The sequence below is a fragment of the Bos indicus x Bos taurus genome, chromosome 16, assembly GCF_003369695.1.
Source record: "Bos indicus x Bos taurus breed Angus x Brahman F1 hybrid chromosome 16, Bos_hybrid_MaternalHap_v2.0, whole genome shotgun sequence".
Classification (NCBI taxonomy): domain Eukaryota; kingdom Metazoa; phylum Chordata; class Mammalia; order Artiodactyla; family Bovidae; genus Bos; species Bos indicus x Bos taurus.
In genome coordinates, this window is record NC_040091.1 from 32,089,088 (window position 1) to 32,111,678 (window position 22,591).

At 43.8% G+C, this 22,591-nt stretch overlaps 1 protein-coding gene across 1 annotated transcript in view; it reads left to right on the forward strand.

Moving 5' to 3' along the window:
- The first annotated feature begins 18,367 nt into the window (after positions 1 to 18,367).
- The window catches only part of ADSS (adenylosuccinate synthase), a 32,471-nt gene continuing 28,247 nt past the window's right edge, over positions 18,368 to 22,591 (forward strand). The window contains exon 1 of the mRNA XM_027564684.1: positions 18,368 to 18,683. Within this exon, the coding sequence (XP_027420485.1) occupies positions 18,501 to 18,683 (183 nt within the window). The 5' untranslated portion in view covers positions 18,368 to 18,500. The remainder of the gene's footprint in view (positions 18,684 to 22,591) is intronic.

Below are 22,591 nucleotides of genomic sequence, written 5' to 3' on the forward strand. Positions count from 1 at the left end.
TTACAATAGAAAACTTCTGTTAACTTACTCATAATTCCCCCCTGCCACCGCCCGTAAGTACCTGTGGTGGTTTTAAAATGTCCACAAATTCTTTGACAGTCCTTCCACCAAGAGGTAGAGTCCATGCCTTTCCCCTGGAGCCCAGGCAGCCACTATGACTCCCTTGATGAAACAGAATGTGCTGGGAGTGACAGGCCAAGTCAGAAAAGGCCCGGCCATTCTTGCTAGTTTCTCTTGAAACACTTTCTTTCTCTGGCTACTCTAAGGCTACCATGCAGAGACTGTGTTAAAATCTTCCCGGTTCACAGGCAGACAAGTAAGTGAGAAAGCTTTCGAAATGATTCTGTCTGGGGCTTGGAGATGAGAGTAAGGGAGAGAGCTGAGTCCAGGCATAGATTTAACAAAGGTTCTTTCAGATCTTTTAAAAAACATAAAGAAAAGGGAGAGGAGTTTATAATTCCAGAAAAACCGGCTAAGAAAGGAAAAAAAAAAAAAAACTAAAAAAAAGGAAAGAAAATATATATTTTTTTAAGTTAAAAAAAAGAAAAAGAAAAGAACAGAAGAGCAGGCTAGACATACTTGCCAAATACATACAGGTCAAGATCCATGAGGCACCAGGCAGATTTTTGTAATCTCCTTCCCTTCCTTAACTCCATCTCTAACCCAAACCCTTTGAGTCCTAGAGGAGCCAGGAGGTTAAGAGTCTGCCAGGAACAGCTTTAAAGTCAACAGTTATTACTAGGGAGACCTGTGCTGCTTGAAATGGAAGGAAGGAGGTGCAATAAGAAAGACATATACCAATGTTAGAGTTTTGAAGGAATTAAGACAACCCAATAAGGTAGGTTGAGGGCCTTGTATTCTTGGGACTGTAAGGACTGAGTAACAGTGGGGGAAAACCAAGTAGGAGACTGTCAGACCTCTACACTCGGAACTGCAGTGATAGAGGAAAATGGGAAACCAGAGAAATAGACCCATCACCAGGAGACTGACAGTCGCATAGGCCCATAGCCTCTATTAAATGCATGCAGCTCCATGGTAGGGGTCAAAGCCATGGGCCCAGGCACCACACTAATGGGCTCTAGAACAACATTCTCTCAGCAAACCCCTCCTTGGGGTCAATCAAGCAGGGCTCACAGATGTTGGGGATCAGCTCCTAGATTAATGCTAATAACTAGTTCCCTGAACTCAAAGCAAGGCCATGAGTAACATTTCCAGGCAGCCCCAAGGCTCACTGGAGCCTAAAAAAAGCAGACACACATTTCTGAGTTACATATGCTAGAGTTGAATATCTGAAAATCAAAGTGGGTAAAACCAGGTCAAGAGAATGAGCCTTACTCCTCTGGTGAGGGATGGGCTGGGTTCGCTCAGGCTTGCCAGAGGCAGAGCCTGGTCCCATGAGATTCCCTCCTCTTCAAGAGCACAAGTATGCCCTCCTACCTGGCTGAGGGCTTTTCAAACAGATTACAGAGAAGTCTCCTTGAATCTGAGGTGAGCTGGAAAGGGCCATCCAGTTTAGCCCTTAGCTACTGCTATGCAGTTTGACTGACTAATGCACTGATCTCTAAAACTATATATGGTTAGACCCTGGAAGAATAGTTCCTTTCTTATTAGAAACCCCTTTAAGAGTAGAATTTATCAATCTTCTTGTCTAAAAGGCTCTTTGGCACTTCAAAAATTATTTCAGATGTTCTAGACAAGTTGAGATCTATTAAGTTAAAGACAGCCTCTAAGGCTGTTATTTGCCTGATTCTCCCATCCCTAGTGCCTGAAGTTCTACAGGAATCTCACCTCTCAGTGGGTACACAGAAAGCATGCTAATCCCTCCCTTTCCCCCCAACTTGCCTGGAAACTCATGGGACATCAGCCCACAAACCAGATGATGCACCTGGTCTTCAGAGTGGCAATGGCGGCATTCACATGCTTGGGTACCACATCTCCATGGTAGAACAGGCCATTATTTGCCATGGTGAGGGTCACACTTGACCCATCTGATTGGAGGCTTTGGAGCAGACATTGGTAACCCCTGACACCAAGAGCTGCTCATGATGGTCTTTCTCAGCTGAGACAACGTGTGAGTGAGTCACCAAGGGAAAGTGGATGTGGGGGTAGGCGCCAGATTGGTCTTGGACTCTGTGAGGTTCACATTGAGGGCACTAACCAAACGCAGGAAGGCAATCGAAGGACAATCTGGCTAATGAGCCAGTTGAGGCGGGTGTAGATTGGGTACTTGATGTTCCAGTTACAGTGACAGATACCATAGATGGCTTCATTGTCTACATGAAGACAGAGTCCAAGTACTTCAGGGTGGAATGGTGGTAAGGATGGAGTTACCAACTTCTTTGGACACTTGAGAGGCTGTGTAGATAGCAAACTCCAACATGGATTTCTTATCATAGCAACAGAAGGCCAATCCATCAGCAAGATACAGAGCCAGTATCCCCCTCAAAGCTATAGAAGATCAGGAAATAACACTATTAAGGATGCAGATGGCATTATCATCTCTCCCCAGCCCTCTTCTCTTGACAGAAGGATTTCCTGTCTACAAAACTGTTGTGACCTAACTACAACTGTATTCAGTTCTGTACTTAAACACAAAACTTTCAAGCATAATCTATACTTAAGTGTATACATACTATTGTGTATACAATGAATGATTTGACAAATGTATATACCTATAGAACCATCAAACCAATCAAAATATAAAAATTTCCATCACTCCGGAAAGTTCTCTCATGCTCTGTTGCTCACCTCTAGAGATGTGAGAAGAGAATACTTAGAAGGGGCTTGGAGTTCTGGGGAGACAGATGACCTAGAAGGGCAGTACTGTGTGTATGAAGTGGTGGGGGTATGGAGAGGGGAGATGAGGGTCAGGTGGACACAGGATTTGTCGTCAGAGAGCTGAGCTCTCTCAGCTTTGTAGCTTTGCCACCTAGTGGCAGGAGAATGGGACTGAGGTTGGTGGTGCTGCAGTCCATGGGGTCACAAAGAGTTGGACACGACCAAGTAACTGAACAACAACAACAAATATATAATAAATTATTTAAAAGCTAAGGATAAAAGAATTAGGCTTTATGTAAATTGATAACTAAAAAAATTCTCCTTTTAAGAAGGCTCCAAGCTTAGTGAGTACTTCGTTTTACTTTCACACAGAATCCCATTCTTCAGATCTCCAGCAAATCCTCTGTCTCTGAGCAGCAGAAAGCATATCTGGACAGTCCCTCTAGTCTAGAAGGCCAGTGACAATGTACTGGCTCCTAGCTGGGCTCAGTCCTGGCATTCTTGGCCTCAGGCAAGGGTTAGAGTAAGCTGGAACAGGAGCCTCTCCCAGCTGGAAAGCCCTGCTTAGGAGTCTAAGAAAAACAAGCCGAACTGCTGAGGCAGCTTCCTTCCATCTGCTGGGGCTAGAGATGAATAAAAGATCAAAACAGGTTTGGATCAGACCGTCAGGCTTGGCAAAGCAAGGAACCAGCAAGGTGGAAGCCCGAGCCCACAGACTCAAGGCAGAGCAGGTTTCTCAGGCTTCTAACCCTAGATCCACACTCAGGACATGCAGCTCCCTCCAGAGGAAGCCAAGTGGACAGACAGGCCAGAGAAACCAGCACCAGCCTCAGGCCTGTGGCTCCCCTTTCTTCCACGCAAGTCCATACTCCAGGCCAGAGAAGAGGTTACGTGTGTGTCTGTCACGCAGTCGTGTCCGACTCTTTGCGACCCCATGAACTGTAGCCAGCCAAGCTCCTCTGTCCATGGAATTCTCCAGGATATACTCCAAGAGTATATACTTCAAGAATGCATTGATCTGCAGGTGCCAAGGGCACATGGTCTGCTCACCAGCTCTTGGGTCCAGTCCAGCGCGGGATAGGGATCTCCTTCCACACAGTGCAGTGGCCTCTGGCAGCACGGCTGACAGCATCTTTCTTGTCAGATATCAGCTGCTCAGGAAGAGCCTCCAATACCTGCCAGGTTTCACCCCGCCTCGTGGGGAGGAAAGGGCTCCTCTCCCATGGGGACACGGGCCCTAGGTCCCTTTCTGCTGAGTTCCCCCCGGTAGAGCTGGAGAGCAGGGCGTGAGAGGCATATGGCACTCCTGAGAACCGCTTCCAAAGCCCAGTCTTAACGTGAGCTGTGAGGAGTCCCAGATGGCCCTAGTGGTAAAGAGCCTACCTGCCAATTCAGGAGACATAAGACATGAGTTCAATCCCTGGGTGGGAAAGATCTCCTGGAGGAAGGCATGGCTACCACTCCAGTATCCTTGCCTGGAGAATCCCATGGACAGAGGAGTCTAGTGGGCTGCAGTCCATAGTGTCTCCCAGAGTCAGATATGACTAAAGCGATTTAGCATGCACACACCTGAACTGTGAGGGGGAAAGTTAGGGGGTCCCTTTTCCAGTCCTGTCCCATCATGGCCACTTCATTCTGCTTAGTGAGGAATCAGAGGCGTGTTTAGAGGAATCTCGTTTGACTTTTGATTCAGATAAGAACACAGACTAATGCAGAAAACCCCATCCACAGTTTAATATCTGCAACATGTCTTTAGGAAGCCAGGGGAGGGGCGATGTTTTCAAGAACAAGAAATAGGAAATCCAGACGCAGAGAATCCCTGGGAGCCAACAACAGCCAAGTTCACACAGGTCCACATCCTACTAAGCAACCCATTTCAGTTAAACTTAGAGCTTTTCTGATATCTCAGTTGGTAAAGAATTCGCCTGCAATGCAGGAGACCCTGGTTCGATTCCTGGGTCGGGAAGATCCACTGGCAAAGGGATAGGCTACCCACTCCAGTATTCTTGGGCTTCCCTTGTGGCTCAGCTGGTAAAGAATCTGCCTGCAATGTGAGTAGAACTCGGTTCAATGCCTGGGTTGGGAAGATCCCCTGGAGAAGGGAAAGGCTACCCACTCCAGTATTCTGGCCTCGAGAATTCCTTGGACTGAATAGATCATGGGGTTGCAAAGAGTTGGACACAACTGAGCGACTTTTTCTTTTCAGTTAAACTTAACTGTTATCTCTGAGAGCCTGAGGGTAGGGAAAGGGCAGTTTAAAGTTTCTGCTTTAATATTCACTCTTTTCTGCAATCCTCTTTCTAAGTCTGACCCTTGACTCAAATATTTAGCAGTTTCCCAGGCAGAGCTCTTTGACTAATCTCCCCCTCAGCACAGGAAGCCCCCAGGACCCCTCCTGGAAGACAGAGTCTAGACGAAAGCAACAGACCTTATTGCCGTTCTTGGTGGGTGATTGCCTGCAGTACAGGAGTTTTTTTCCCCTAAGCAGCGCCCCCAGCAGATTTTGGGAATCGTGAAAAATATGGGCTGGGAGTGGGGAACTCCCCAGTGCTTGCGAGCCCTGTCTCACTGATGGTGTCGAAAGAGTCACTACTACTAGCTCCCTAGTTGCTGGGCACAGTGCCATCTGTGCTCCTGGCAGTCAAGTTCCCAGCAGGCACTGCCCATCTGCACCCCAGCCTGGCCCACAGGGATAGAGTCACACTCATGCTGTTGGGGGAAGCAGAGCAGTCATATGATCTGAGAAGGTAGGGGGGTTTCAAAAGCCTTTCCTGGGAGCACCCCTTTGTCTTTGCTCCCCTGAGGCTGAAGCCTAATAGTGCATTACCCAGTTCCCTTTACTGGCTGCCCTTTCAGGCCTTCTTACACTTCACAAGGCCCTCATTTTCTCTTCATTTACTCAGGGCTTGAGAACAAAGGTGGCTAAAGCCTAGATCTTCTAGAGAAAGTCAATACCAAGCAGCCAAACCCCACTGCCTAGTGCCCTGTCTTGCTGGCTGGGGTGATTTGGGAAGGTGCAGAGCCCCACATGCAAAGTTAGGGCACCCTGGAGCCCTGGAGCCCTAGGAGAACGAGTCTCCAGGCCCGGGACTCCGCGTCCTCCACACCCTGAGGAGGCAGAAGATGGAGCTCAGGTCTGTGGGTTCATGGAGGCAGAGATTCTGGAGTTAGAACACTTTACAAGCTCATCTGCACCAAGGGCTGTGCATGGACACAGGCCCCAGTGCCTCCCAGAATCTCAGGATCCCCACCTCTGGCCTGAACCCCTGTGGAGGCTCTGGGGCTGTCTTGGAGGACTGTTTCTAACTAAACTGAACTGTGAAACTGTTGCCAATATTCTAGAAGACTCCCCTCTGCATCTAGAAAAGTCTAGGGTGGATTGAGGTGGAGGAACAGAAGTCTGGGGAGTCTGTCCATCATAGGAGCTACCTCAGTGAGGAAAGTAGACAGGCAGGGTGAGTTTTCTGCTTCTTTTGTGACCCTTGGAGCAGTTATCTGAATTAACAAATCTGTGGTCAGTGGGCCAGGACCAGTGTCCAGAGTAGGGGCTTATCCCCCTACGCCAAAGGACAGGCTGTGATGTAATAGGTTTATAATACTTTTCACACAAAAGAATACATAAAAAAATAAGCAAACATTAAAAATAAAGAAAGAATTTTTAATATTACAGTAAAGTATGACCTAAATCAAATCCCTTATGATTATACAGTGGAAGTGAGAAATAGATTTAAGGGCCTAGATCTGATAGATAGAGTGCCTGATGAACTATTGAATGAGGTTCATGACATTGTACAGGAGACAGGGATCAAGACCATCCCCATGGAAAAGAAATGCAAAAAAGCAAGATGGCTGTCTGGGGAGGCCTTACAAATAGCTGTGAAAAGAAGGGAAGCGAAAAGCAAAGGAGAAAAGGAAAGATATAAACATCTGAATGCAGAGTTCCAAAGAATAGCAAAAAGAGATAAGAAAGCCTTCTTCAATGATCAATGCAAAGAAATAGAGGAAAACAACAGAATGGGAAAGCCTAGAGATCTCTTCAAGAAAATCAGAGATACCAAAGGAACATTTCATGCAAAGATGAGCTGGATAAAGGACAGAAGTGGTATGGACCTAACAGAAGCAGAAGATATTAAGAAGAGGTGGCACGAATACACAGAAGAACTGTACAAAAAAGATCTTCACGACCCAGATAATCACGATGGTGTGATCACTGACCTAGAGCCAGGCATCCTGGAATGTGAAGTCAAGTGGGCCTTAGAAAGCATCACTATGAACAAAGCTAGTGGAGGTGATGGAATTCCAGTTGAGCTATTCCAAATCCTGAAAGATGATGCTGTGAAAGTGCTGCACTCAATATGCCAGCAAATTGGGAAAACTCAGCAGTGGCCACAGGACTGGAAAAGGTCAGTTTTCATTCCAATCCCAAAGAAAGGCAATGCCAAAGAATCCTCAAACTACCGCACAATTGCACTCATCTCACACGCTAGTAAAGGAATGCTCAAAATTCTCCAAGCCAGGCTTCAGCAATATGTGAACCGTGAACTTCCTGATGTTCAAGCTGGTTTTAGAAAAGGCAGAGGAACCAGAGATCAAATTGACAACATCCGCTGGATCATAGAAAAAGCAAGAGAGTTCCAGAAAAACATCTATTTCTGCTTTATTGACTATGCCAAAGCCTTTGACTATGTGGATCACAATAAACTGTGGAAAATTCTGAAAGAGATGGGAATACCAGACCACCTGATCTGCCTCTTGAGAAATTTGTATGCAGGTCAGGAAGCAACAGTTAGAACTGGACATGGAACAACAGACTGGTTCCAAATAGGAAAAGGAGTTTGTCAAGGCTGTATTTTGTCACCCTGTTTATTTAACTTATATGCAGAGTACATCATGAGAAACGCTGGACTGGAAGAAACACAAGCTGGAATCAAGATTGCCGGGAGAAATATCAATAACTTCAGATATGCAGATGACACCACCCTTATGGCAGAAAGTGAAGAGGAACTAAAAAGCCTCTTGATGAAAGTGAAAGTGGAGAGTGAAAAAGTTGGCTTAAAGCTCAACATTCAGAAAACGAAGATCATGGCATCTGGTCCCATCACTTCATGGGAACTAGATGGGGAAACAGTGGAAACAGTATCAGACTTTATTTTTCTGGGCTCCAAAATCACTGCAGATGGTGACTGCAGCCATGAAATTAAAAGACGCTTACTCCTTGGAAGGAAAGTTATGACCAACCTAGATAGCATATTCAAAAGCAGAGACATTACTTTGCCAACAAAGGTTCGTCTAGTCAAGGCTATGGTTTTTCCTGTGGTCATGTATGGATGTGAGAGTTGGACTGTGAAGAAGGCTGAGCGCCGAAGAATTGATGCTTTTGAACTGTGGTGTTGGAGAAGACTCTTGAGAGTCCCTTGGACTGCAAGGAGATCCAACCAGTCCATCCTAAAGGAGATCAGCCCTGGGATTTCGTTGGAAGGAATGATGCTAAAGCTGAATCTCCAGTACTTTGGCCACCTCATGTGAAGAGTTGATTCATTGGAAAAGACTCTGATGCTGGGAGGGATTGGGGGCAGGAGGAGAAGGGGATGACAGAGGATGAGATGGCTGGATGGCATCACTGACTCGATGGACATGAGTCTGAGTGAACTCCGGGAGTTGGTGATGGACAGAGAGGCCTGGCGTGCTGCGATTCATGGGGTCGCAAAGAGTCGGACACGACTGAGCGACTGATCTGATCTGAAGGTACCTTGAGAAGTACAGTGCGTGTTAAATCGCTTCAGTAGTGTCTGACTCTTTGTGACCCCGTGGACTGTAGCCCACCAGGCTCATTTGTCCGTGGGGATTCTACAGGCAAGAGTGGCAACTGAAGTGGGTTGCCATGCCCCCCTCCAGGAGATCTTCCTGACCCAGGGAGACAGGAAGATGACCCAGACATCTCTTATGTCTCCTGCACTAGCAGGCAGGTTCTTTACCACTAGCGCCACCTGGGAATGCAACAGCTCTTTACTAGCAGTTCTAGCTACATCACCGCTGCTTTCACTCTTGCTTCCGGACATCCTGGACTTGAAATAAAGATACTGTCTACTGTACTCTATACAGTACTGTAAAGGACACAAAAGCACAACCACTCGCAGAGGATTTGCATGTACATGACAATGTATGCCAGACACATGAACTAACTTATGTGATCAGACATGGGAATGCATGTTCATAACTTGGAAAGTTCACAACCTGAAGGTTCATATGTAAGGGACTAACTGTATCCTGAAATATTTTAAAACTTAATGCTCAGGTGGCAAAAGAGCTTTAAGTCCAGGGTGCAAAGGTTAAGTTTGGAACTCTGAAAACTATTCTTTGGTCTCAACCCTTGGGTTTTATGAGGTTGCCAGCTCTAAACTGGCTCTTCTCCAATGAATGTTTGTTCAAAACAACTCTAGCAATTTCCTTCTGCTGCTGCTGCTAAGTCGCTTCAGTCGTGTCCGACTCTGTGTGACCCCATAGACGGCAGCCCACCGGGCTCCACTGTCCCTGGGATTCTCCAGGCAAGAACACTGGAGTGGGTTGCCATTTCCTTCTCCAATGCAGGAAAGTGAAAAGTGAAAGGGAAGTCACTCAGTCGTGTCCGACTCTTCGAGACCCCATGGACTGTAGCCTACTAGGCTCCTCCATTCATGGGATTTTCCAGGCAAGAGTGCTGGAGTGGGGTGCCATTGCCTTCTCCAAATTTCCTTCTAAAACCTAACAAAAGCAAACCCCTCTTTGTTCTCTAGAGTTACCCATGATTCACCATAATTTGCTTTGGCAGTTTCTCACTGGATGCAAGTGGGAGTTAATGCATTTTTTCTTGGTAAAGGAGGGATTTTCTTTCCTTTTTTAAGAGCAGGAGATAGGGATTAAGAACTGCCTTGCAATGCAGGGGATGTGGTTTCGATCCCTGGTAGGGGAACTAAGATCCCACATGCCTTGGAGCAACTAAGCTTGATCACCACAACTAAAGAGCACACACACCACAACAAAAAATCCACTTGACACAATGAAGATCTTGCGTGCTGCAATTAAGACCTGACACACCCCCAAAACAAACAAATCATTTTTGTTTTAAAGCAAGAGATAAAATTGCTCTGTGAACAATGTCCTGCCAGTCAGAATGGCTGCGATCCAAAAGTCTACAAGCAATAAATGCTGGAGAGGGTGTGGAGAAAAGGGAACCCTCTTACACTGTTGGTGGGAATGCAAACTAGTACAGCCACTATGGAGAACAGTGTGGAGATTCCTTAAAAAACTGGAAATAGAACTGCCTTATGACGCAGCAATCCCACTGCTGGGCATACACACTGAGGAAACCAGAATTGAAAGAGACACGTGTACCCCAATGTTCATCGCAGCACTGTTTATAATAGCCAGGACATGGAAGCAACCTAGATGTCCATCAGCAGATGAATGGATAAGAAAGCTGTGGTACATATACACAATGGAGTATTACTCAGCCATTAAAAAGAATACATTTGAATCAGTTCTAATGAGGTGGATGAAACTGGAGCCTATTATACAGAGTGAAGTAAGCCAGAAAGAAAAACACCAATACAGTATATATACACCATATATATATATACAATACAAACACCAGTACAGTATATATACACCAATATGCATATATATGGAATTTAGAAAGATGGTAACAATAACCCTGTATACGAGACAGCAAAAGAGACACTGATGTATAGAACAGTCTTTTGGACTCTGTGGGAGAGGGAGAGGGTGGGATGATTTAGGAGAATGGCATTGAAATATGTATAATATCATATATGGAATGAGTCGCCAGTTCAGGTTCGATGCACGATACTGGATGCTTGGGGCTGGTGCACTGGGACGACCCAGAGGGATGGTATGGGGAGGGAGGAAGGAGGAGGGTTCAGGATGGGGAACACATGTATACCTGTGGCGGACTCATTTTGATGTTTGGCAAAACCAATAAAATATTGTAAAGTTTAAAAATAAAATAAAATGAAAAATGAAAAAAAAACCAAAAAAACCCAAAAAACAATGTCCTCCCTTATACCAGAAAAAAATTAACATTCTTTTCTTCCTTCTTGCGGCTGGTTATGCAGATTGCAACAAGTGGCAGGTGGGTGAGCACTCCCTCTTTAGGGCTTTCTGATTCCACTGAAGATGACTGTTCCTTTCTTTTCATATTTCCCCCTTTAGTCACCATCTTCCTTTGAGAGCATGCTTGACCAAGAGTCAGGTTTTCCAGATCTAGAGGTTTTGGTCCTCGGTGCCAGGGAGGAGCTTTATTGGTGGCTGTGCCCCATGTCTAAGGGAAAATGCAGATTGGAAATCATTGAGGCCACATTTGAAGAACAAAGAAAAGTAGGAGGGATAGGTATCAGGCATTTCCTATCTAAAGTCTATATCTTATCAAGGCCATAAACACTAGAGATCATCTTGAACTGGTAGGCTATTACCACCCTAGCAAACTTGGGTCTACTCACCCATGCACAGTAAAGCTAATCTACTGACACCCGATTGTGGTGGAGGAAACTGTAGTGCTTATTGCAGGGCACCAAACAAGGAGTCCAGGCAGCTGGTGCTTAAAAGACCCGAACTTCCTGATGGCTTTCAGGGAAAGGTCTTTAAAGATAAGCTGAGGGAGGGGAGCTGTGGGGTGCATGCTCAGCTCATGGAAATTCTTCTGATTGGTTGGTGGTAAGCTAATTGGGAGTCAACATCATTAATCTTTTGGTTCCCAACTGGCTTGGTTTCTATGTGCTTATGAGCAAAATATAGCTAACTTCATCCATTTGCAGGGGATTTCATTAGCTGCAGAAAAACTCAAAGGGATATAGCTCAGAATATTAGTTATAGCACTTGAGGAGGAGCTAAAGATTCTTGACTTTATGGCTAAACTGTTTATTTTGTCTTACTTGTTTTTCTTTTTTTGTGCATTTTCTCACTTCTGTAATTAAATTTATTCTTTGGAACTTAGGGAAGGCAAGTGGAGGACATGCAAGGGTGAGATCTACCCCAGAAGGCCTCATAGGATCCTGCTCAGTTACACTGGGTATATGTTATTCTTACAAAGGTTTAACGAGCACAAAAATGATTATGCAAAGCAGAGTTAAGAGAAATATAAGTTCAGTTTGTATTATGCTTCTAAACCAGGAGCCCAAATTTAAAGGTAACACTACATAGGTTTAAAACAAACAAAAACAAAAAAAACCTAGGGATCATCAGGTGAAATTTATTGTAACCAATGGGCTAGTTTCCTGATCTTTATGATTGAGTTTTTAATCTCTACAGAGGCATTTAACTATGTGTAACAGGTAGTATTTGCTACCAAAAAAAAAAATGCCTTCTTCTTCAGCAAGTAGGTAATGAGGGGATATGCAATTTTCCAAAACTACTTTAGCTAATGAGTCAGGTGATCATTGCTGGGCTGCTATGCTCTGGCTGTGGAATTGACTAGCTCTCCTAGTGTTAGGGAGTTTGAATCATGCTTTCATTGGAACTTATTCTGACCTTGAGGAGCAAGTCTCTCCATATGGAGGCAGACTCAGAGTCAAATAGGCTTCTTTTAAGAGGTGAATGAATGGGAAGCTTCAAATGTTTTACTCTGCAGCTGATGTCAAGTGATTGATGAGTGAAATTAGCAATAGTGCTTGGGACAGGTGAAAAAATGTGTTACAGGATGGACGAAAGGGTCACCACTGTTGTGAATAGATTGATGTCTCTAGGGGCAAACCCAACAATTAGGTAAGTTTCCCCCTTTTGTAGCAGATTGAAAATGTGGACAAAAGCACTGTCTTTCCAAGAAGAGGGAGAGGATAAGGCAGTAATAATAGAGGAAAAAGTTACACAAGTCTGGTCTAGTCATCTTGGGAAAAAAGATGTGTCCTTCAGCTGTTATCTACTGCAGTTCCTGGTCAGTTTGATTCAGTGGTCTTCAGAGCTTGTTATAGGATGGGATGCCAGGTGGAATCTTCTTTAGCTGTGAGATGGTTTATTGTTGTTTAGTTGCTAAGTCGTGTTGGACTCTTGCAACCCCAAGGACTGTAGGCTGCCAGGCTCCTCTGTCCATGGGATTTCCCAGGCAGAAATACTGGAGTGGGTTGCCATTTCCTTGTTAGATGTTTACCCAAGGTTCAAGTTTCTGGTGTTTTGGCGCATCTGGGTAGTGAGAAGGACCTTTGTGTCCAAGGAAATTCACAAATTTTATTCTTATTGATTCCAAACCAGAAGGGTTGGGAAAAGTTGGAAATGTTAATTTGGAGATTTGTAATCAGATATTTGAGGAAAAAAGAAGACTTAGGATCTAGTCCAGCTTATAGGTATATAACAAAACTTTAAAGAAAATTAACTGGACAAGAATCTAATATCTACAAAGGTGCAAACATAATTTCTCTCGCCATAATTTTCTCCCTTTTATCAAAAAAATCATAGTAAAACTAATTTGTTTGTATTATATTTAGCCTAATTATTTATATAAATGTAGCAAGAATAGTGATTGACCATATAACTTATTTTTTAAGATTACTGTGCTGGAACATTACAAGCAAGGTGCTAGGCTTAGTTTTTCCAAGCAATTCCTTAAAATTGGTCACATCTGAGTCTATGTATCTCTCTCTTAAATATGACATTCCAGCCAAAGCCTTGGCAATGTAGTTAATATTTCCTGTTGTATACTGTTATAAGAACAGGTCCTCACTGAATTCATGCAAATAACTAACTGTACTGTCAGGAAAAGAATATTTAAGAGTTCCCAAATTCTGAAGGGATCAGGTAGGAAACGATGAATATTTCATCTTTGTTTACAACTACTGTAAGTGACAGATGCTTAAGAGAAAATTTTCCTTAAATGTGGAAAAGTAAAAATTAGGAGACTAGCATAAGAAGTCATAAAGATTATAATCATCCTCTAAAAGACTTCATTCAGGAAAAGTAGAACATTAGGGAACCAGCATAAAAAATCATATGACTTATAGTCATTCTTATTTGTTCATTCAGTCTCCTGTAATTCTTGTTGATCTTGGGTTAGCGGCTTTATGAATCAATCAATTTTCCATTAAAGCTTTATACGTTTTTACCTAGTTCAGTGTTATGATCTTAAAGTTATCAGAAATCTGCATTCTAATTATTTGGGGAGGGGGGTCTTTTCCATGATTCTCCTTAAAGATGAAGCATTTTTATAGGAATATTTTTGCAAAGCATCAGAGTGAAACCGTAACTCTCTACGGTGACAAAAGACTTAAATGTCTGTTATTAGAGATCCAATAAGAGCTCATTATAGTAGAATGGACAAGGGAATTTGGTAAGTACATGACTTTTTAGAACTAACACCCAAAAAACATGTCCTTTTCATTATAGGGGACTGGAATGCAAAAGTAGGAAGTCAAGAAACACCTGGAGTAACAGGCAAATTTGGCCTTGGAATACGGAATGAAGCAGGGCAAAGACTGATAGAGTTTTGCCAAGAAAATGCACTGGTCATAACAAACACCTTCTTGCAACAACACAAGAGAAGACTCTACATATGGACATCACCAGATGGTCAACACCAAAATCAGATTGATTATATTCTTTGCAGCCAAAGATGGAGAAGCTCTATACAGTCAGCAAAAACAAGACCAGGAGCTGACTGTGGCTCAGACCATGAACTCCTTATTGCCAAATTCAGACTTAAATTGAAGAAAGTAGGGAAAACCACTAGACCATTCAGGTATGACCTAAATCAAATCCCTTATGATTATACAGTGGAAGTAAGAAATAGATTTAAGGGCCTAGATCTGATAGATAGAATGCCTGATGAACTATGGAATGAGGTTCGTGACACTGTACAGGAGACAGGGATCAAGACCATTCCCGTGGAAAAGAAATGCAAAAAAGCAAAATGGCTGTCTGGGGAGGCCTTACAAATAGCTGTGAAAAGAAGAGAAGCAAAAAGCAATGGAGAAAAGGAAAGATATAAACATCTGAATGCAGAGTTCCAAAGAATAGCAAGAAGAGATAAGAAAGCCTTCTTCAGCGATCAATGCAAAGAAATAGAGGAAAACAACAGAATGGGAAAGACTAGGGATCTTTTCAAGAAAATCAGAGATACCAAAGGAACATTTCATGCAAAGATGAGCTCAATAAAGGACAGAAATGGTATGGACCTAACAGAAGCAGAAGATATTAAGAAGAGATGGCACGAATACACAGAAGAACTGTACAAAAAAGATCTTCACGACCCAGATAATCACGATGGTGTGATCACTGACCTAGAGCCAGACATCCTGGAATGTGAAGTCAAGTGGGCCTTAGAAAGCATCACTACAAACAAAGCTAATGGAGGTGATGGAACCCAGATAATCACGATGGTGTGATCACTGACCTAGAGCCAGACATCCTGGAATGTGAAGTCAAGTGGGCCTTAGAAAGCATCACTATGAACAAAGCTAGTGGAGGTGATGGAATTCCAGTTGAGCTATTCCAAATCCTGAAAGATGATGCTGTGAAAGCGCTGCACTCAATATGCCAGCAAATTTGGAAAACTCAGCAGTGGCCACAGGACTGGAAAAGGTCAGTTTTCATTCCAATCCCAAAGAAAGGCAATGCCAAAGAATCCTCAAATTACTGCACAATTGCACTCATCTCACACGCTAGTAAAGGAATGCTCAAAATTCTTCAAGCCCAGCTTCAGCAATATGTGAACCGTGAACTTCCTGATGTTCAAGCTGGTTTTAGAAAAGACAGAGGAACCAGATATCAAATTGCCAACATCCACTGGATCATAGAAAAAGCAAGAGAGTTCCAGAAAAACATCTATTTCTGCTTTATTGACTATGCCAAAATCTTTGACTGTGTGGATCCCAATAAACTGTGGAAAATTCTGAAAGAGATGGGAATACCAGACCACCTGATCTGCCTCTTGAGAAATTTGTATGCAGGTCAGGAAGCAACAGTTAGAACTGGACATGGAACAACAGACTGGTTCCAAATAGGAAAAGGAGTTCGTCAAGGCTGTATTTTGTCACCCTGTTTATTTAACTTATATGCAGAGTACATCATGAGAAACGCTGGGCTGGAAGAAACACAAGCTGGAATCAAGATTGCCGGGAGAAATATCAGTAACCTCAGATATGCAGATGACACCACCCTTTTGGCAGAAAGTGAAGAGGAACTCAAAAGTCTCTTGATGAAAGTGAAAGTGGAGAGTGAAAAAGTTGGCTTAAAGCTCAACATTCAGAAAATGAAGATCATGGCATCTGGTCCCATCACTTCATGGGAAATAGATGGGGAAACAGTGGAAACAGTGTCAGACTTTATTTTTCTGGGCTCCAAAATCACTGCAGATGGTGACTGCAGCCATGAAATTAAAAAACACTTACTCCTTGGAAGGAAAGTTGTGAACAACCTAGATAGCATATTCAAAAGCAGAGACATTACTTTGCCAACAAAGGTTCGTCTAGTCAAGGCTATGGTTTTTCCTGTGGTCATGTATGGATGTGAGAGTTGGACTGTGAAGAAGGCTAAGTGCCGAAGAATCGATGCTTTTGAACTGTGGTATTGGAGAAGCCTCTTGAGAGTCCCTTGGACTGCAAGGAGATCCAACCAGTCCATTCTGAAGGAGATCAGCCCTGGGATTTCTTTGGAAGGAATGATGCTAAGTCTGAAACTCCAGTACTTTGGCCACCTCATGCGAAGAGTTGACTCATTGGAAAAGACTCTGATGCTGGGAGGGATTGGGGGCAGGAGGAGAAGGGGATGACAGAGGATGAGATGGCTGGATGGCATCACTGACTCGATGGACGTGAGTCTGAGTGAACTCCGGGAGTTGGTGATGGACAGGGAGGCCTGGTGTGCTGCGATTCATGGGGTCGCAAAGAGTCGGACACGACTGAGCGACTGATCTGATCTGATGACACACATTATAAGATAATAACTAGAATTATGAATGGTGCATGTGTGTGTGCTAAGTTGTGTCTGACACTTTGCAATCCTATGGACTGTAGCCCACCAGGCTCCTCTGTACATGTGATTCTCCAGGCAAGGATACTGAAGTGAGTTACTGTGTCTTCCTCCAGGGACTATTCCCAATTGAGGGGTAGAACATGTCTCCTGCACTGGCAGGCAAGTTCTTTACCACTAGAACCACCTGGGAAGCTCTTATGAATGGTAATAATACATCAGAAATATCAGATTTCAAGGAATGTTATATTTATGAAGCATTTATAACACATACCTATACAGATGCAATATAAAGAAGGCTTAGTATTATTTACTTGACAATGCTTCCCATGTAATTTCCCAAATAAGTCCTATTAGTTTAATATCTCCCTTTTTATAAACAGAGAGAACAGATCCTCTGAGATGCTCCAGAGGCCCTCCAAAAAATCCCAAAGTTAGTTTAAGGTCAAAAAGACTTCAATTATAGCTTGATTTGGAGGAAGTTTTTCAAAAATATCAAAAATTTTGGACGTGACTAAATTGGGTCACAGATCATTATAAAATAATATTTAACTATTCATTTAACTAAAGTGACAAAAAGATTTCAAAGGTTAGAGCATTGTTGCTGGGGCAAAGGAGGAAACTGCCTTCCATTTTTTAAAAGCAGGAGATAAAATTCCTATATGAAAAATGTCTTCCTTTATCCTAGAAGAAAAGTAATATTCTTATCTTTCTTCTTCCTTGTTAGGCAATCTGCTCGGAGTGGTACCCGCATGAGAGCTTTCCCCTTTGGGGCTTCCTGATTCCGTTTAAAATGAGCTTTATTTTTATAGTATACTTGGGAATCTAATGGCAACTGAAACATTAAACACTACAGAAAGCACCTGGGCTCTGGACTGACCACCTAGGTACCAATTCACTCCTCACTAGAGGTAGTTAACTAGCTTTTAAATCCTGTAAAATACGGATAAGATAGTATTACCTACCTCATATGGTTGTTACTGTATTCTGGCATACATTATAATGACATCGGCATTTAATTCTAATAAGGTATAGGACTCTACGTATTCTGTAGATTTTCAGGCCTAATGACCTCTACATTACTGCTTTACGTTCGAGTTTGCCCTTTTCTGATGCCCGTTCGCATCTCTGTTTTTACTTTCAGACCTTACTTTCCAATTTTAAATCTATAGTATGTTCCAATTTCATCCCATTTGTATTTTGAAATTCCACCCTTCGTATTTTGTATACACTATCTCATTCCCTAATAAAAGCATATTAAGAAACAACTTAAAAACAAACATTTTTCACAAACTGAAACGTGCAGATGGCAGACACCAAATCACCGGAATACACCACTTTGACCAGAGCGCTGCCGGGAGTTGTAGTCTGACGCACTGGCACGTACCTCCCCGCCTCTCCAGTTTGAAAAGCCCGAGAAAGGGCTGGTGGGCGGGGCGTTGAGGTTGAAGCGCGCTCGAAGCCCCGCCCCCATCCTTTCCGTTCTGAGTTCGCACTGGAGGGGCGCGCCCGGCCGCGGAAGGGGCGTGGCTTTTCCCTGGGGCGGTGCTGCCAAGGCCGGCGTGCGCGGGGAGGTCCCGGTGTCCCTCTGAGAGGGCGGCGGGAGCGCGGGGCGGGCCTGGTGGGAGGGTGGCGACCCGGCAGGTGGGGCGGGGCCGGGCTGGCTCTGGCTCCTTCTTCCTCCGCATGTGGCTGGCGACCGCAGGGCAGCTCAGTTCGCGCACTTCAAGCTACCCGCCTCCCATTTGGGCTCTCCTCGTGTCTCCGGAGCCATGGCGTTTGCCGAGACCAACCCGGCGGCATCCTCCTTGCCCAACGGCGACTGCGGCCGCCCCAGGACGCGGCCTGGAGGGAACCGGGTAACGGTGGTGCTCGGCGCGCAGTGGGGCGACGAAGGCAAGGGGAAGGTGGTAGATCTGCTAGCGCAGGACGCCGACATCGTGTGCCGCTGCCAGGTGAGGCGGCAGGGCTCTGACGGGAAGCCGGCCCCTGAGCTCGGGCCCAGAACTCGCATCCACCGTCCGAAATAAGGTGTCACCTTGAGGTTCTTTCCTCTTACTACGAGCTGCGGCGACGTGGAGAAATGGCGGGAGGTCGGAGACCCCTGACCTGGGTCTCGGGCTGCGGGCTCGTGATGGCTCAGGAGGAAAATGCGGCTTGACTCTGGGAGCCTTTGAAATGCGCGATGCCTGGGGAGTTGCAGTGTTCGGTCCGAGGACCAGTGCTCAAACCCAGGACTGGGGCCGGGGTGGAGATGGGAGACCGTTCGAGTTTGAGGAGCTACCGCCCGAGGCCTGCTGCCGGCTCCGGGCAGAGACCCTAAAGGGCCGCAAAATCGTCCCCGTCATCACCCATCCGCCCAGGGGATACCAACCGGGCCGAAACGCCCAGAAATCCAAACTCGCCACTCCCCCACCTGCAGGCCCGAGCTTGCCGAGCTTTGCCTCTTCGGGTCCACTTTGTTGACATGAGAACACACTTCTGGGCTTTAGGGCGGTTTATAACCGTGTAATGGCCCCTTTTTTTACTCGGTACACGGTTATACTAAGGAACGTTAATTTTACTTGTTGGTCCTAAAGGTAGGCATCCCAGCTCTTTTACGAGTGAGGCAAGTAAAAGAATACAAGTGTCAGATCTAGTATTTAGAAATATTTACATTGTTAACGCTCACACCTAGAGTGAACTTTCGGGAAATGGAATGGTAATATACTTCCTCCCCGAAGACTCGTGGTTTTCATTGTAAGCCTTCTTCCTATTTGTCGTTTGCTTTGAAGCAGCCAAGAGGCTGGGCCTTTAAGGCTCATAGTTAACTGTTACGAATTTCAAAATTCGAAATAGTTGAGCAATAAGCCCTTTCTGAACGAATGGTAATGTCTGAAGTTAACTGCTGTTTAGGTTGCAAGAATGTTTCTTCTTCATGAACTGTGTACATGGCATAATATAATAATGCTGTGTGCATTCTAATAAGTTCGTAGGCCTGCTTGATGAGAAGTGTTCTACCAACTCCAGTACTTTGGCCACCTCATGCGAAGAGTTGACTCATTGGAAAAGACTCTGATGCTGGGAGGGATTGGGGGCAGGAGAAGGGGACTGCAGAGGATGAGATGGCTGGATGGCATCACTGACTCGATGGACCTGAGTCTGGGTGAACTCCGGGAATTGGTGATGGACAGGGAGGCCTGGCGTGCTGCGATTCATGGGGTCGCAAAGAGTCGGACTGAACCTAAAATTGAATACCATTTTGGCAGGCAGAAAAAAGTAATCACAAGTACATCAAAAGTTAAATGAGAAAATTTTGTTTTTTGCATGAGGAAATCCATCCTGCCCGTTTCTGGGTTAAGCTGCTTCTTATTATTACCACTACCACCACCACCACTTCTCTTCCAGTCTTCTATTCTTCCACCTCTCTGGCTAGACACATAGGAGGTTACTCATGACACCCCTAAAGGTGTTGCCTCATACTGCTGTAGGAGCTGCTCCAGAAAACTGACCATCACCTTCCTTTTCTCTTAAGATCCTATATTGCTGTGCTGTGGCAAAGTATGGGAATACCTAACTCTGGGGGGGAGGAGAGGTTGGAGACCCCTTTATCTACTTCACTGTCATTTCTGATATCTTCCTTATACAGAAATGGTTGTGGTTTAGCTGCTAAGTCCTGTCCAACTGTTGCAAACCCATGGACAGAGGAGCCCAGTGGGCTCCTCTGTCCATGGGATTCTCCAGGCAAGAATACTCCAGTGGGTTGCCATTTCCTTCTCCAGGGGATCTTCCCAACCCAAGAATCGAACCCGGGTCTCCTGTATTGCAGGCAAATTCTTTTATACAGAAATAGCTAACATAAATAACAATATAGGTTGTAAGAAGTTTTGGGGGATGTAACCATTTTGCCTTCATTCTAAAAGATCCTCAATTTTAATAATCACTTTGAAAAGAAGTAGAACTCACTTGATGGTTGGAGAGGGTATTGCCATGTTACTGCAAAAAGTAGTTTTGAAGGAGGTCATGGGCTGATCTGATCTGATGCCCTTGGAAAGTCTGGAGAGAAGTGAGTGATAAGGAGCCAAGTTTGGCTTTAGTGTTGGCTGAAGATAGAGGAGACATGTATGAGCAAACTTGTTAGACAGATTTGACTCACCTGTAAAATTTTGACTTGCTACCTTCCTTATATAATTTTAAAAATTTATATTCTTCTAGTGTTTTAAGAACCCAAAGGATTCTTAATGTCTTGTAGAGGATTCTTAATGTCTTGTTAATGCTGGTAGATAGATAATGAATGGATTTAAGAATATCTGTTGTGATTCACTTTGGTAACTATATTATTTGGTCAGTCCCAGTAAGCTGACATCTCTTAGTGAAGTTCTCCTGAGTTATAAAATTGATAGTTATGGACTGTTGAAATTCTTAAGAAGTATAGAGAGCTGGGAAAAGTCAACTTTTGGAAGGACATTTGGACTTGAATTGCTCTGTTTGATGATTTAAGTTTTGTGTATTATTGAAAATAATATGCACTTTTTAGAGTTTAATCAGTATATTTTGTCATATTCATGCCATAAGCTCAGATTTTGTAGTGTTTCTCCAGAAGTGGTATACACATAATGTGTCTCTAATGGAATCATAAAATAAGGAATTTCTCCCAATGAAAATACAGTTTTTTAAAAGAAAAGCTGACATTGCATGTAACTATTTATTTTAAATATAAAAGATCTTTTTGGAAAGAATAGGTGCAAAGCTTGTGGCATTTTCATCATCATTTTAGATTTGGGATTTATAGGAAGTTATAACTTGTTAGATACTTATACTTTAGATCCTTAAATAAGTGTGTAGGACTTGGATGGAAGGATGACTTAATTCAATAGGTCTTGCAGGAAAAAGAGAAGAAGAATTAAGTATAGGACCAATTTCTGGCATAGTTCATTCATCCAACAATCGCATAATAAATATCTATAGGGGACCACTTAGCCCCAGAGTTTTAGCTGACAAAGGCAGGGCTTGTGCTCACAAGGTGTTTATAGTCTAGTGGACAACTGTTACTTAGAAAAGTATTGCCAGGATGGGGATGGAGAAGCGTGTTAGTGTGGGTTTTTCAAAAGGTTAAAATATGGGAATAGGAAGGCCCCTTCCTGGCAACACAAAAATAGTTTTATTAGAAGGTCATTACTGTCCCCCTACCCCAATTCCCTCAAAGTAAATTAGTCTCTATTTTCTTCATTTCGTCGAATAGAAACCACAGAGATTTTGACTATTGTACTTTATATCAGGCCTTAAGCATGGGCTTGTTTATTGTTCTGGTGAAAGTAAAGCTTGGCAGTCTTGGCTGTGACAGGCATGAGGTTAGTTGCCTGTGATCGGGGTAGCTAGAACAGTATTTCCTTTCTTTGTGATTTCCCCCAGGGTTTTAATGTTAATGTAAAGAGGAAATACTAAGTAAAATTAATTATAAAGGGAAAGTATGTCCTGTCACATGCTGTATGTAAAGTTGGCCATAAAACTAAGCACAATGAAAAAAATTTTTGTAGCTAGATGTGGGTATCTGCTGAAGGGTCTGAAACCAGCAATTAGCAAGTGATAAAGAAATGCAAAAGACATATCAGCAGCAACTGAGACTTTCTCCTTGAAATACTCAGAAAGGTTGAGAGATAATTTAAAAGAAAATAACTTCAATGTTCTTTTAATGCCTTGACCTTATACAGCTAAAATTATCTTCTAAACCACCTTCCATAATTTTGAAGCTGGTGGAGAATTAGCATTTAAGGTAAGCCATTCTTCCAGTTTTATAACAATTGCTGTTTCTTTGTCTCATATCAGGATTGTTTTCTATATATAGTATTTTCCAAGATCGTACATAAGTGATTACCACTGTGTG